We start from the raw sequence: 13,829 nt of genomic DNA, 5'->3' as shown, positions 1-13,829 counted from the left end.
GCTTTAGAAGTTGCAGAAGCGGAAGGTTGGTGCTCAGGCCATACGCCACACACTGAAACAAGTCAGTCAACCATGGTGGTGGTAGCATCATGGTCTGGGGCTGCATGAGTGCTGCTGGTTCTGGTGAGCTGAAGTTTATCGAGGGGAAACATGGATTCCATCATGCATTCTGAAGCAGAATGCCCTTGATTCAGAAACCTTGCCTAGAAAGCTGAAGGTGATTGAGTGGCCAAATATGTCTCCAGACCTAAACACTGTTGAGCACCTGTGGGGCATCCTCAAGCAGAAGGTGGAGAAGCATCATTTGTCTAACATCCAGCAGCTCCATGATGTCATTATGGAGGAGTAAAAAAGGATCCCAGTAACCTGTGCAGCTCTGGTGAATTCCATGCCTAGGAGGTTTAAGGCAGTGCTAGACAGCAATGTGCTCACACAAAATATTGACACTTTGGACACAGTTTTGATATGAAATATGAGTGGTGTACTCACTTTAGTGAGATACTGTGTGCATATGTGTTAGGATTAACAAAGATATTTGGTAGTAGTAAATAGTCTGTGTTTTACTGATGCTGTGTGGTTTAGGAGCAAGTCATTAAACTGGCGTCCTTTTTTCTCTTCATTTTAGTGTTTGACTACAGCTATAGAGATTACATCCTCTCATGGTATGTGCCTCTGAGTCGAGATGAGGGCCAGCTCTATCAGATGCTGGCTGAAGATTTTTGGGAAATGGTGAAGCAGCTGAGGACACGCCTTTCCGAGGTGGACATGGTTAACATCGTTTGTAACAATATGGTTAAAAACCTCCACGCCCATTTCTGTGACCTAAAGGCCTCAAACACCAGGTATGACGTTCCTCTTTATTCATTGGCCATCATTAGTTTAACCCATTTTCTAATAATTAGGCATAATCTCACCTAATATTGCTTACTAATGACTTTTTATTAGCTTTTGAGACATCATTTTCATTGGTGAGTTGAAATTGCCAATAAATTGACCCAATTCTCAGTTTAATTCTAACAGTTTTAAACCTGCAACATTTTATCTTTTAATATTCTGCATAGGAAATATAAATGTACTACTTTTAAAATAAAAAAAATTGTAAAGTAAAAAGTGTTGACTCAGTGTGTGAATTTGCACTGCTAATCAAAAGGTTGTAAGTTCAATCTCAGCACCGCCATGATGCCATGGCTGCATTCTTACTTTCAAATATAAATAGCTGGTTATATGTTTCATGTGTGCAACATCATAACATTTTCGATACAACACGAGCGCATGTGTTTGCTTTTTGTTTCTTTATTTCCTCTCTCCTGATATTATTAGACACTAAACACTCATGTCCTTAATTAGATCTCTAAGGATTCAACGGTTACGGGTTGTTCTGCGCTCAGACATTCAGGATTGCTACTTCAGCACATCCACGTAGAACAGCCCATCATGCAATGAAACGATCAATCAGCAGAGCTCATTAGCAAAGTAGAATTTTAAAGCAAACAGCGTCTCTGTCAATTGCTGTCAACTCTTACTGAATCAATGTCTTCATTTTCTGTTTTTTTATTTATTTATTTTTTTCCCCCTCATGTAAAACTTTCTGTCTACCTTATGGCTTTATTTCTTTTCTTCCCTCAATCCCTTTCATCCTCCCTTCATTAATTCCTTCTTCACTTCCGCCCTCATTATCTCCTTGTCTTCCCTCTGTAGGCAGGAAGAGTTACCCAGGGCCTTCCCGCTCCATCCGTGTTTGTGCAGTCCTAAGGAGGAGATGCGTTTCCTGCGCTGCTGTTCACGTATACTTGTTCTTTGCTTGCTACCTTCGCGAGACTCGCGCTCCCGCAGTCTCCGGCTCGTCCTCGTTGAGGTTATCGCCACTAAAGGTGACCTATCTTTTTTTTTTTCTCTCAAATAACAAATGCAAGTCTCACTATTCTGCTTACTGTTCATGATGCATTAATGTGTAGTTGTTTTTGTTATACATATTAGTGTTCAGGGTTGGGGAATAATGAAATCAATTGCTGTGCAAAGAAAAATAAACTGAAATGAAATGAAATAAATATTTAAACTCTTTATAAATATAGCAGTTAAGCTCACCATGTTTGACTTCAATCTCTCGACTTAAATGTTTCTCTCAGATTGGTAGAAAATGAACTTGAACTAAAATCTCAAGTGCCATTGGTTCTTTGTTAGACCAGTTTATAGAAGTTCTCAAGTTGCACTTTAAATGGCAGTACTATGCAGCATACATTACAATCTGACCTCTTTTGAAGTAACAATGTACTTAATACTAGGTAGTGCCTCCTTTACCTCTGACAACATCTTTAATTATTTATGGATTCCACATGATGATGGAAAGTTCTTTTGTCTTTCTGGTCCAGGTTGACCTATTTTGCATTGTATAATTTATTAAAGTTTCTAAGTAGACTTTTATTTTAAGTATTCTCTTAAGCGGGCCAAAAAATATTCACCACATTATGACACCACCTCCACCAGCTTGGATTGTTTGCACAAGGCAGGTTGCCTCCATGGATTTGTGTTGTTGCCATTGTATTCTGACCCTTCCATTTGTGTGGCTACTTTTTTCCAGTCTTCTGTACAGTCTGTGCTCATTGTGGACTGTTGTTGGCCATCCACCTCAAGGTCTGATATATCTGAAATGCTTTTCTGCTCATTACAGTTGTACAGAGTGGCTGAGTTGCTCTGAGTAGCTTTTCTGTCTGCTTGAACAAGTCTGGGTTTGCTGTTGTTTTTTTCATCAAATAACTGCTACTCAATGAAAGGAGATGGGCAAGTTATAGAAATATCAAACCAGCCTGGCACTATCAGTTCCACAGTCAAAGCCACTGAGTTCACATTTTCTCACTTTTTTCTCAATTTTTTTTAAGCCGTTGGCTCACTTCTGCATGGTTTTATGCTGCTGCCTCTTTATTGTCTCTTAGATAGTTGCATGAACGTGTAGGTGTTCCTAATAAAGTGCTAGATAAGTGTGTCTTTGTGTACATGAGTACATTTTACCTGTAAAGTAATATCTCAAAGTCTAGCCTTTTCCAGTAAATAGAAAATATTTGCTTTTGTGCCCTGTACCTCACATCAGCATGCCAAAGCAAACGCCATAGGCAGCATTTTTAGTTTGCTCTGCAGTATAACTGCTCTGCTCATGCAAAAAGTGAGTGGGTCACAAGAGGCAACCTTTTTTAAAGCATTGTTTATACCTAAACATTATGAAGTCTGTATTCAGTTTTACAGCTGTTAGCAGTTAACAAATGTGTCATGCTTGTAAAGTGGCACCATTATTTATAAGCTCCAATAATTAGCAGGAAGCTTTTGACTGTTTGATTACTGACTTTTCCATCCACATGGCTCTCAAATCAGTTTGAATTGATCCATTGAGAGTAGGACAATTTTAATCTTGTATTAGAAATGTACCAGGATTAAATTTGTCTTATGCACATAAATATATAGAAACCACATTCTGTATTCAAGCACTGTGTTTTTACCTGACGGCTTGGTGCATGCAGAAGATGACCCACTTTTTTGCAGACAGCGTGGGCAGGCTTTTTTAACTCACACGCTCGATGAAAAGAGCAAGGTGACGGAAATGCACAGAGCCTAATTTGACTTTTTTGCTTTTTCAAATCTCTGTTACTAAGCAACATCTGTCAGTGGCCATATCGAGTGCTACAAATCTGTACTTTTGGGTTTGTTTGTTGATTGTGCATCATTGTGAGAGTACTAGTGATTTCTGTTTGTTACAGGCTGTTCCCCTTTTTGTACTGCCATCTGTTTGCCTAAAGCAGACTTCCACATCTGTCATCACTGCTAATGGGCTTCTTTAAGACCTGTTAATTTGATTTGTAAACTTTCGCTTTCTACCTGAGTGCAAGCATCTCAACCAATTCCATTTGATCTGTCTGTAATTCTATTTTAGTGAGCTGTAATGGACTCGAGGACTGCTACATGAGCTGATCATAAGTCCACCCATGGTTTTATTTTGTTTCTCTGTTACCCCTGACTTTGGTCTTTAATTATGGTTCTAATCAAATCATAGACTTAATTTGTCTGCAAATTGCTATGAAATCACTATTAAAATCAGTCTCCGAAGGAGAATTAACTATTGTTCCTCTCCCTCTGCCCTCCCTCAAGAGAATGTGAGCGTTTAATAGACATATCACCCTAATATGAGTATAGAATTATTAAGCATTGGCAAGGATTTACTGTGCATTCTGGATAATGGTTAGGAAGCTTATATTAAAATTCTTTATTTGATAATTAATGAAATGTGTATATATATATTTTTCTATTCACTTATGTATGTAGATTTTAGTTTTTATCAATTCTAATATTAATACCATGAGACATTTGTATAAACTCTGTTTTATGCTTGTTGCTGCAAGCAGGTTTTTTTTTTTTTTTTTTTTTTTTTTTTGCCATCTTTAATAGAGAGCTCTATAATAGCTGACTCGAGTGCACAGAACAGTAGGTATGGGCATGGAGAAAGGAGTGCAAGGTGTTAGTAATTGCAACTTGACTAACGAGCAAAGCGCTGTTGCATGTGACAGTTTCTCTTCATGCTTATGTCACCGCTTAATGCTTCTCATTATCTTTTTGACACAATTCCCGTCTGCTTTCACTCGTTTCAGCTGTGCATGCTCAGGGTGCATTCTCTATTAAAGACGATTAATCAAGAATGCCAAATAAAGTCCAGATCACTGGCATTTTGTGTTCCCCCCAGGCCACATTTGTGTGTGTGTATGTATATATATCTATATCTCTATCTATCTATCTCTCTCACAGTAAATAAGCTTTGTGTCAGACCAATACTGGATTCTATTATAGGTATAGATGCATCGCTACTCATTTCTCTTTTTATTATTATTTACTTAGCTCTCTCGTTCCTCTTAATATCACTTCTGCAATTTGTTACTACTAATATTAGAAGTTGTATTCATACTTTAAACCATACCAGTCATATTGTTTCTGCCTCAGTATGAGCAATAAGGAGCACTTGTCGGGGCATGGACAGGCCTTTAGCGTCTCTCTGCTTGTCAGCCTGGAACTAATTTGCAGAATGGAGCTTCAACCATCCGTGTCCTGCTATTAAAGACAAGGCCTCGGATTTTCACTTGAACTTCCGCCTTAATTCTTTTATGGTTCTTTTGGCATCTCAGCATCTTGTGAATTACAGTCCCGGAAGGCTATATTTTATTCAGTTAATTGCGTTTCTAAAGACAAAACTGTTTGAGTCTGTTCACAATATTTATGGGGTAGAGGAGATGCTAGCAATTTTACACTTGATTGTTTAGATTAGCGCATGTTTTTTATATATTTTTTAAACAGATACAATCCTTTGCTGTGCAATCCTTGAATGCCAGGGATTGACGTTGAAATACTACTAGTCATGATTCTTTTACAAATTTTAGAAGAAAATATTTGTTTTATTTATTCATCTTGCATGAGCATATTGTGGTTGTAGCTTTTTCTTGGCAGTTGTTTGCAAATGGTAGCTGAACTGCATTTTTTTTAAAGAACTGAATTAGTTGGAAAAAAGTAAAATACGAAGACTGTCCAAGACTGTAATGGTTCACTGGTTTTGAGTCAGACTGTGCACACAGCCATGACTCATTTGCCTTATTCATTTATTTTCTACATCTAATCTTAGTTTAATATTGGTGGGGCTCTGGTCTTCAGTTCAGAATATTAAACATGTATTTAGGACAAATGTACCTTTTTCCAAGTAGGTATTTCTTCCATTTTTTTTTTATTTACTTCCTAGTTTTCCTAAACTGTTTCTCAACTTTTCTCATCATTAGTTAAAACTTATGACTTCATTTTTCTAAATCTGAAAGCTATATATACATTCAGAAATCATTTTCATGGTTTCACTATTCATATCTTAACATGCACATTCAAATTGCTGCGCTGGAAAACATCTGTAAAACCGGATTTAAATGTCTTGTTGGTTTCATCACTTTAAAATTATGGTGTTTTTGTGGTTCACTTTGGAGTAATTAAAATGTATCCAGCGAGTTTTAAAATTAATTATTTATTTTTTTCCCTCTCGCTCTTTCTCAGTGTTACAGCCATTAGTGGAGGTTCTAAGTGATCCAGATTACATTAACCAAATGCTGTTGGCTCAGCTGGAACATCGGGAACAAGTGAACGAACACCATAAGAAAGCGTACACGTATGCACCGTCCTATGAAGAGTTTATCAAACTCATCAGTAGCAGCTCTGACATCGACTTCCTCAAACAGCTCAGGTGAGACAAAGCATCATCTGCTGTTTTGTTTACTATGAAATCTTACACCCATTCACACAAATCTTTATACTTCAAATCCAAGTTAACTTGCAGCAAATTGTGCGTTACTTATTCAGCTAGGAAGCACTGGATATGTAATGCAGGCTGCATTTTGATAAATGTTTTTTCATCTTGTGTCATGCTGAAATATGCTATTTGGGCTGAAGTGCTGGAAATCAACTGTGTTTATTGTTGCAGTGAGTCATAAGTAACATTCAAACACACAGCAGAAAGTTTTCTGAATTATTGATCTGTACAAATGAAAGATGAGCTTCGCGTTTTTCATTGAATTGTAAAGTGCAATCAGTCTGCACAAAACGATAACACTGCATATTTGATGTGTTAGAATAGAATATTCCTTTTTTTTTTCTTTCAGTTTATTAGATAAATAAAGAATATGCACCATATGACTCTATTTAAAGAGGGGGGTCTGTTTCCATGACACTTCACTTGCCTAATTTTCATTTAAAATCCCTGTGATTTTCCCTCATTTGTTCTGAATGAAATCAACCGTAGCGTCTTAAGATTTTCTAAAAAGGATCTTGAACAATAGTATGAGGCAGGCTGATTAAGTCCTTAATGTCTTTACCTGAAAGGCGAACGCTATGGTAAAAAGAAAAAAAAGCAGAGCAATTCTAATGTGGTGATTTATTAGGATTTAAAGGCAGAACTGTGATATACTCCCCCAGTTTGCTTTTTGATTCACACTAGTGGCTGCTATGGGAGGTGTTAATGAGCCGGTTACTAGGCAACACAGGTAAACTCGAGTGCTCTATGTGGCAGATAATAAAGTCTAACCATAAGGCTTTCCGGGTTACCATGGTCACTTAATGGCAATATTTACTTATCTGAAGATTAAATATCTAAAAACAATACTAAAATTGTAAATGCTAATTTAGTTGGTTAGGTTGTACAAGCCAAAGTAACACAATAGTAGTGTTTTCAAGCAGATATATTTTGTGTTTTGTGAGAGATTTTTTTCGATAAAGCATGCTGAAGCTTTTGTTTTTGCATCAACTGATCAAACCAGTCTGATTCCAGCCAGGAAAGCTATTGTGTAGCGCTGCAGTTTAGTTCATATAGATATGCCCAAATCCATCATTCTTTGAAATGTCTATCTGTATCACATCTTCGCTATTTAATCTTTCATCCAAGGAGTTTCATGTCCAGCTGGCGAAGGTAGGCACAGCAAAGGTCAGCAGTTTAGATACAAAGCAGTACTAAATGAGTGACTGAAGAATGTTTTAAATTCCATAAATATTAATAACCAAATTTATCCATGTATACATTTGGCTTGGTTAACTTTAGGCATGTACAGAATATAGAGTAATTACCACTGATTAAGTATATTCATTAGGTATGTTAAAAAACTGGCACAAAAACTATTCAAGAGAATAATGCGAAAAATCTTTGACCTAGTTTTCCAATTATTTTCCAATTACTTTTACTTTTAGTAATGATCAGAATTTGATTATCACTGCTTCCTCTTGACGTTGGTCAGCGCAGCCACCTTCAAACAGCTTGACCAAGCCGTTGCCGTAGAAACTAGTGTTTTGTATAGGATTTTACAGTAACTCCATAATCCCCCTGAGCGCTTACTGTAAAATCCTTTGTTTCTCCCGCATTGCAGACTACCTCAAACAAGATATTTGAGAAAGGACTATTTAGAAAATGAAATAAACACCAGCAGCCTTCATTTTTATATATATATATATATATATATTATATATATATATATATATATATAAAAACAAAAAGCATCTTATACAAGACTATCCCAAACTAATAAAACTGTCATTTTCAATCCACTCCAACTAGCCACAGTTTGTCACCTAACCACCCCAGCAAAAACTCCTTACAGTAGCTGCATACTTTGAATGGCTGCTTTTACTCCTTTAGACTGTTAACTAGGTGTACATTTTCTGTCGCAGCCATACTATTTTTATAAGATCTATAAATAATGCATAGGGGACTTTATCAGATATGAAAGCAATACGACCCCATATCGGGAAGCTCGCATTCTTCTGTAGATTATAAATCTTTCTCAGAACAGTATGTGCTATGCTGTTTAGCCTTGGTTGAACAATCTCACCCAGGTTCTTATCTCATCCAGGGGCTCTTATTCACAATATCTTAAAACTGAACATCCTTGCAATACACACAGTACTGCCACTTCCCTTTATTCTGTATAATGTGATAATTTATAATAACACCATCCATTTAGAGTCTGGTTCCTCTCAAGGATGCTTCCTCATGCCAGGGAATTTTTTCTTTTTCCCTTTTCGTTGTTGCCTACGTCTGTGTTTAGAAGTGAAATTTAGAAACAATGTTTTTGTGACTGTATCATTGATATTTATTTTAACTGTAAATCTATAAATGATTACATGTTTGTTTCTCACAGTCTGCATTAGTACTGGTGTATCTTTGCCTCCATACGTTAAATCTCCACATTACCCTAGATATAGCTCGATGATTATTAAGCCAGTTTTCTTGTTGAGCGTGATGCTTGAATTTAAATATAATAAATATGTTCCATTGTCTTTTTATTTAGTTCCAAACAGGTTATAGGTACAGAAGATGTTTTATTTCAAATTCCACAATTTGCCTTTCATTGAGCTTGTTTTATTCAGCGAATTCTCTCTCCCTCTTACTTTCCCCATAAAATATCTCGTTCTGGAACTTTGGTAGGACTGCAATATCTCACTTGCAATAAAGAAGAAATTAAATATGGAGTAGCTGACATTATGGGCAGAGTGTGGCAGAATGTTTTGTTATTATTTTTTCTTCCCGAGTGGAAATAAATCCTGAAGAACTTGCATTAATAGCTTATAGCTACAGTCTTCTGAAGATTTTTTTTTTTTATCTTCATCTGGCAAACTTTCATATTTCAAATAGATGTTTTTATGTATAGATTGGCACTCAAATTAGGAAGTGAAATTTTATGTGGCAAACACAGCTTGGAAAGTTTAAATAGAATACATAATGAATAGTCTTTTTGATTGCAAGATCCTTTCTACTTTTTCTTTAAATAATTGCCAGTAAATTTTGAGATGATTTAAGACAACAGGCTCATTTCATTCATTGTTAGGAGATTTGGATTTCTCTTGATTGCTCGGTTAAAGCTGTTTTAATATACTGTAGCAGTGTTCATACAGGTCGCTTTGTTAGGAAGCACTTTACGGATATTGGATAAGATTGTGTTACATAATTTGTTACACCATTGTAAAAATGTGTTCTGGCGAGATGTAGAACCTTGAAAGGTGTGAGAAATGTACTAAGAGTTGGCCTCTTCCTGTTATATGGCCTGAATTTTTTTTTTTTTTTTTTTTTTTAAATCTTCCTCCAGCCACTCTGTAAGAATTTTTGTGTTCTCCCACTTCTGTGTTTCTTCCAACACTATAGACAGTAGAGTACTGACTTGCATTTCTTTAAACTCATCCAGGTATCAGATAGTTGTGGAGATCATTCAGGCCACCACTATCAGCAGTATCCCCCAGCTCAAGAAGCAGAAAGGTATGTCTGACATCCACCTATACACAACAAAACAGTTTTTGTAAGTTACATAAATATTATGCACTTATTGAACAGCAGCTTGTTATTACAAAGACATGTGGGAGTGTTATAACAAACACCCACATTGGCTGAATTATGGAACCATAAATACACCAGTCATTTTCCAAAGATATTTGGATAAAGGGTGCTTTCCCCTCACATTAAATGTCAAGTTATTGGATTGCTAGACTTAAACAAATATGAGCCTATTCAGTTTATTACACACCTATTTCAGTTTTAAAATGTATATAAAGATGGATTTGGACTGTAATTAATATAAACAATCTGCAACAATGGCTTAGGGCTGCATTTGCCATGAGCATTTTCCATTTAAGTGGACGGATTACCTTTTGGGTCTGGTTCCTCTGTTGCCACTGTTTCCACTGGTTTGATAAATACAATAGTAACTGATAAGAATAGAAATTATAATGCCAAGAATTTCTGTTTAACGAGTGACTTTTATTAGAGCAAATGAGACCAAGACTGATGTAAGGAAATAAATTGTATAACAAGTAAATTTTAATTTTAAATAATTATTGTATAACAAGTAAATTATGTAATTATAATATTATGTGTATGTATTTAATTTATTGGATGTTAATGCTGGTGAAAGAAATAGTCAGTTTGAAGGTTTTTTTTTTTTTTATTTATTTTTAAAGACAATCACTTTTGTATATGTCAAAAACTGATTTTCAGTTGAGAACAAATGCCTTGAATTTTCAATAGAGTAGAGAGTTTGACCATGTGATGGGTTTTCCCAAGTCCGCACACATGCAGCGTTCTCTTTAAGTTTCATTTTGTCTTCTGATCATTTAAAAACCAGTATTAAATGGGTCAATTCCACTTTAGCTCACTTGCTGAAAGGAGATTTTTACATTTGATTGTTGGTTTGTTTTTGAGACCGTTAAGATATTTAGGCCATGTCTGGTGAAAGTGACCTTTGTGCAGGTAAACATGATGTCTGCATGGCAACAGTCATAGTCAGTAATTGTAGCTGTTTCATTAAATGTAATCGGATTTAGTTGACATTTAGTGCATGCGCTTCCAATTATTCTGTACTATAACTGCTCTACAGCTAAATGTCATTCCCTGACTGGCTTACTTTTGTGGTTTGATGAGTATCATGGCTTTGCTTTCAAAGAACTTCTTTACAAGCTGCTGTTTTGGATGTATTTAATGCTTGGGAAATATTGGTAAGCTATCGAATGTCACTTGAATTTGAATGTGATTATGTAGTTAACCAGATAGAGAGTGCACTTCTTATCTACATCTCAGAAAGAGATAATTACAGTGAAATGATTCTACTCTTGGATCTTATGTTCTATTACAAAATAGGTATATTCTGCATAAAAAAAGACCAATGTTCTAAATAATAAAGGTTTTTCAGTTCCTCACTTCTCTCTCTTTTTATTTATTTTTTTTCCCGCTCCTACATCTGACAGCTCCAGACATCGGTAATGAGCCAATCAATAACTGCTCATACAGGGCTGTCAGAGTGTTGTCTTCTGTATGCAGACAGGAAAAATGAACATCGCCTCTACAACTGTCTCACTCGCCCCTATTTCTTTCTTTCTTTCTTTCTTTCTTTCTTTCTTTCTTTCTTTCTTTCTTTCTTTCTTTCTTTCTTTCTTTCTTTCTTTCTTTCTTTCTTTCTTTCTTTCTTTTTATTTTTTATTTTTTTATTTTGTTTTCCTGCTTTTGTCTTTGTTTCTTTCACTGAAAAACAGCTGGCTCTCTGCAGCTGCATTTCTGGGGGGAAAAAAAAACAAAACACGAGACGATGTGGACTATATATAACTTTTCAGCTTGCAGTACTCATTGCTGTAGAATTCACTTCTGTAAAATGTTCACCACCATAAGCCATCAATGAGTCCCACCCAGCCATCTCTGGTCCTTGAGTGGGTGTCCTAATGTGGTTAGAATTTTGTTACATAATTAGTTTCCTCACTGTAAAGAATTTTCTTGAGACATGTTCTATTAGGCAGTGCCTAATCCCTTTTATATGGCTTAAAATTATGGTTTCTCTGTAATCTTCCTCCAGCTGACCTGCAGAATTCTTGTTTTCTCCCACTTTTGTGTCTGCTTTCATCCCCACACACACACACACACACACACACACACACACACACACACACACACACACACACACACACTTTCCCAACTGTACAGACAGTAAAGGAAAGGAGACCGCTGCAATGAAGGCTGACTTGTTACGAGCTAGGAATATGAAGCGCTACATTAACCAGCTGACAGTGGCTAAGAAGCAGTGTGAAAAGAGGATTCGGCTGCTGGGTGGTCCCAACTATGAGCAGCAAGAAGACGGGAACCAAGATGAGGGAGACGGGCCTCAGGGCCAGAAGGTGAGGGTAATAGTGCTTCACTTCTCACCACAGTTCATCAACATCCTTTGCACATGAATATAGGAGGGGTTTTCCATGAGCTAACAAACGATTGGGGACTGGTGCAATGGAGGGATAATTTTCTCAGTAGGCTGCACAGTGAATTAAATTTTTATTGTTGTTAAGATGCCCGTTTTCTCAAAACACACATTACTAAGAACTGAGATTTTATGAGCGGCTTAGATGTTATGAATAAGCGTGCCAGTCATAAGATGAGCACAAATATAATATATTGTATAGTTGGACATGCAAGCACACGCATGCACACACATACACAAACAAGTGCACTTACACACACACACAAACATGCTAATTTGTAGGTATAACTGCGCTTGATCGTTTGTGTGGTTTGAATTTAAGTCTGACAACCATCTCAGTCTCAGGTTCTGTGTAAAATGCAGTGACGCCATTACATTTAATCAAGTAGCTTTAAACTTTTGCTCTCTGTAAAGAGCATAAAAAGCTATTAGGAAGTCAGATGGGATTCTGTGTTCGTGGGACTTTTACAAAATTCCTTCCTGATGATTTAATGTTTAGAATTATTTAGCATTTCGCAATTAGTCAGTCTGTTAGACAGATTTATTTGGGGTGTGTATGGCAACATGCCTATGCCAAAAATCCAAGTGAGTTATAGAAACTGGTGTGCATTATTGAAGCTCAAGTGTGTGGTAAAATACAACTGTTCAAGGAAAGCAGATGTAATTTATGGACAAAGAACTCACACTTTTTTTTTTTCTTCTTAAACAGAGGAAAACTCGCTATGCATGCAACTTTTTTCAGCTATTGCTTCTGCTTTGTTTTTTGCCAGCAGTGGGTGGGTCCAACTGACCTGACTAACCCTCAAATATAATTGACTGACTGATTGTCCTGGAAATGAATTCACATATCAATATTGTACCACATTTTTCAACATTCTTTTGCTTCTTTGGTCTTTCTTCTCTCTCATCACCTTTCTCAAAAAGGAAGCATGCTATTACTTAACCTTGCTTTTCACTTAATGACATTACATGGTCTTCTTATCAGGGCTGCCTGGGTAACTCATAATAAAGCACAGACAGATTTGTCTCTTGCTGTTTCAGATATTTAAATTTCATAGGTGCCTTCCATTTCATAGGTGCTGTCTGTTCACATTGTACTTTAGTGCGACAATTTATTGTATCCCTTTAGGCTCACCAGATATTAAACCTTGTTCCCAGCCTCAACTACCAAATGAGTTTTGTGACTTGTCATCCTATGAGAGCTTACTATAATTACAGATTATGAATATCTGTGTAATATTGAAATCTTCATCCAGATAATGTGCCATGCATCAGGCACGGTTATCAATTTGCGTGACAGCAAGTTTTCTTTACGAGTTCTAAAATGCATCATAACAGCAACTTACTTACATTATGCTAATACTACTACAAAATTAGACTTCATTGTGAAATCACTCAAAATCTAGACTTTTGCAGTTACACTAAATCCTTAATGGTGGTCCACTTAGTTATCCAGTCATCTAATGGTGATGCATCTGCTTACATCTTTATGTATTTATTACATCTTAACACTAAATGCCAAAAGTGTTACTGTGTACACGAGCTGTCTGT

General features: G+C 36.4%; 1 protein-coding gene across 2 annotated transcripts in view; it reads left to right on the top strand.

Moving 5' to 3' along the window:
- snx25 (sorting nexin 25) overlaps positions 1 to 13,829 on the top strand; it is a 41,012-nt gene that overhangs the window by 11,090 nt on the left and 16,093 nt on the right. For both annotated transcript variants that reach the window (XM_046849597.1, XM_046849598.1), the window contains 5 exons: positions 626 to 842; positions 1,699 to 1,871; positions 6,064 to 6,250; positions 9,732 to 9,802; positions 12,011 to 12,201. In XM_046849597.1, coding sequence (XP_046705553.1) covers positions 626 to 842; positions 1,699 to 1,871; positions 6,064 to 6,250; positions 9,732 to 9,802; positions 12,011 to 12,201 — 839 coding nt within the window. The remainder of the gene's footprint in view (positions 1 to 625; positions 843 to 1,698; positions 1,872 to 6,063; positions 6,251 to 9,731; positions 9,803 to 12,010; positions 12,202 to 13,829) is intronic.

Source organism: Silurus meridionalis, chromosome 5 (genome assembly GCF_014805685.1).
Source record: "Silurus meridionalis isolate SWU-2019-XX chromosome 5, ASM1480568v1, whole genome shotgun sequence".
Taxonomy (NCBI): Eukaryota; Metazoa; Chordata; class Actinopteri; order Siluriformes; family Siluridae; genus Silurus; species Silurus meridionalis.
The sequence above is the reverse complement of the archived record's forward strand: the minus strand, read 5'-3'. Positions and strand labels throughout refer to the sequence as shown.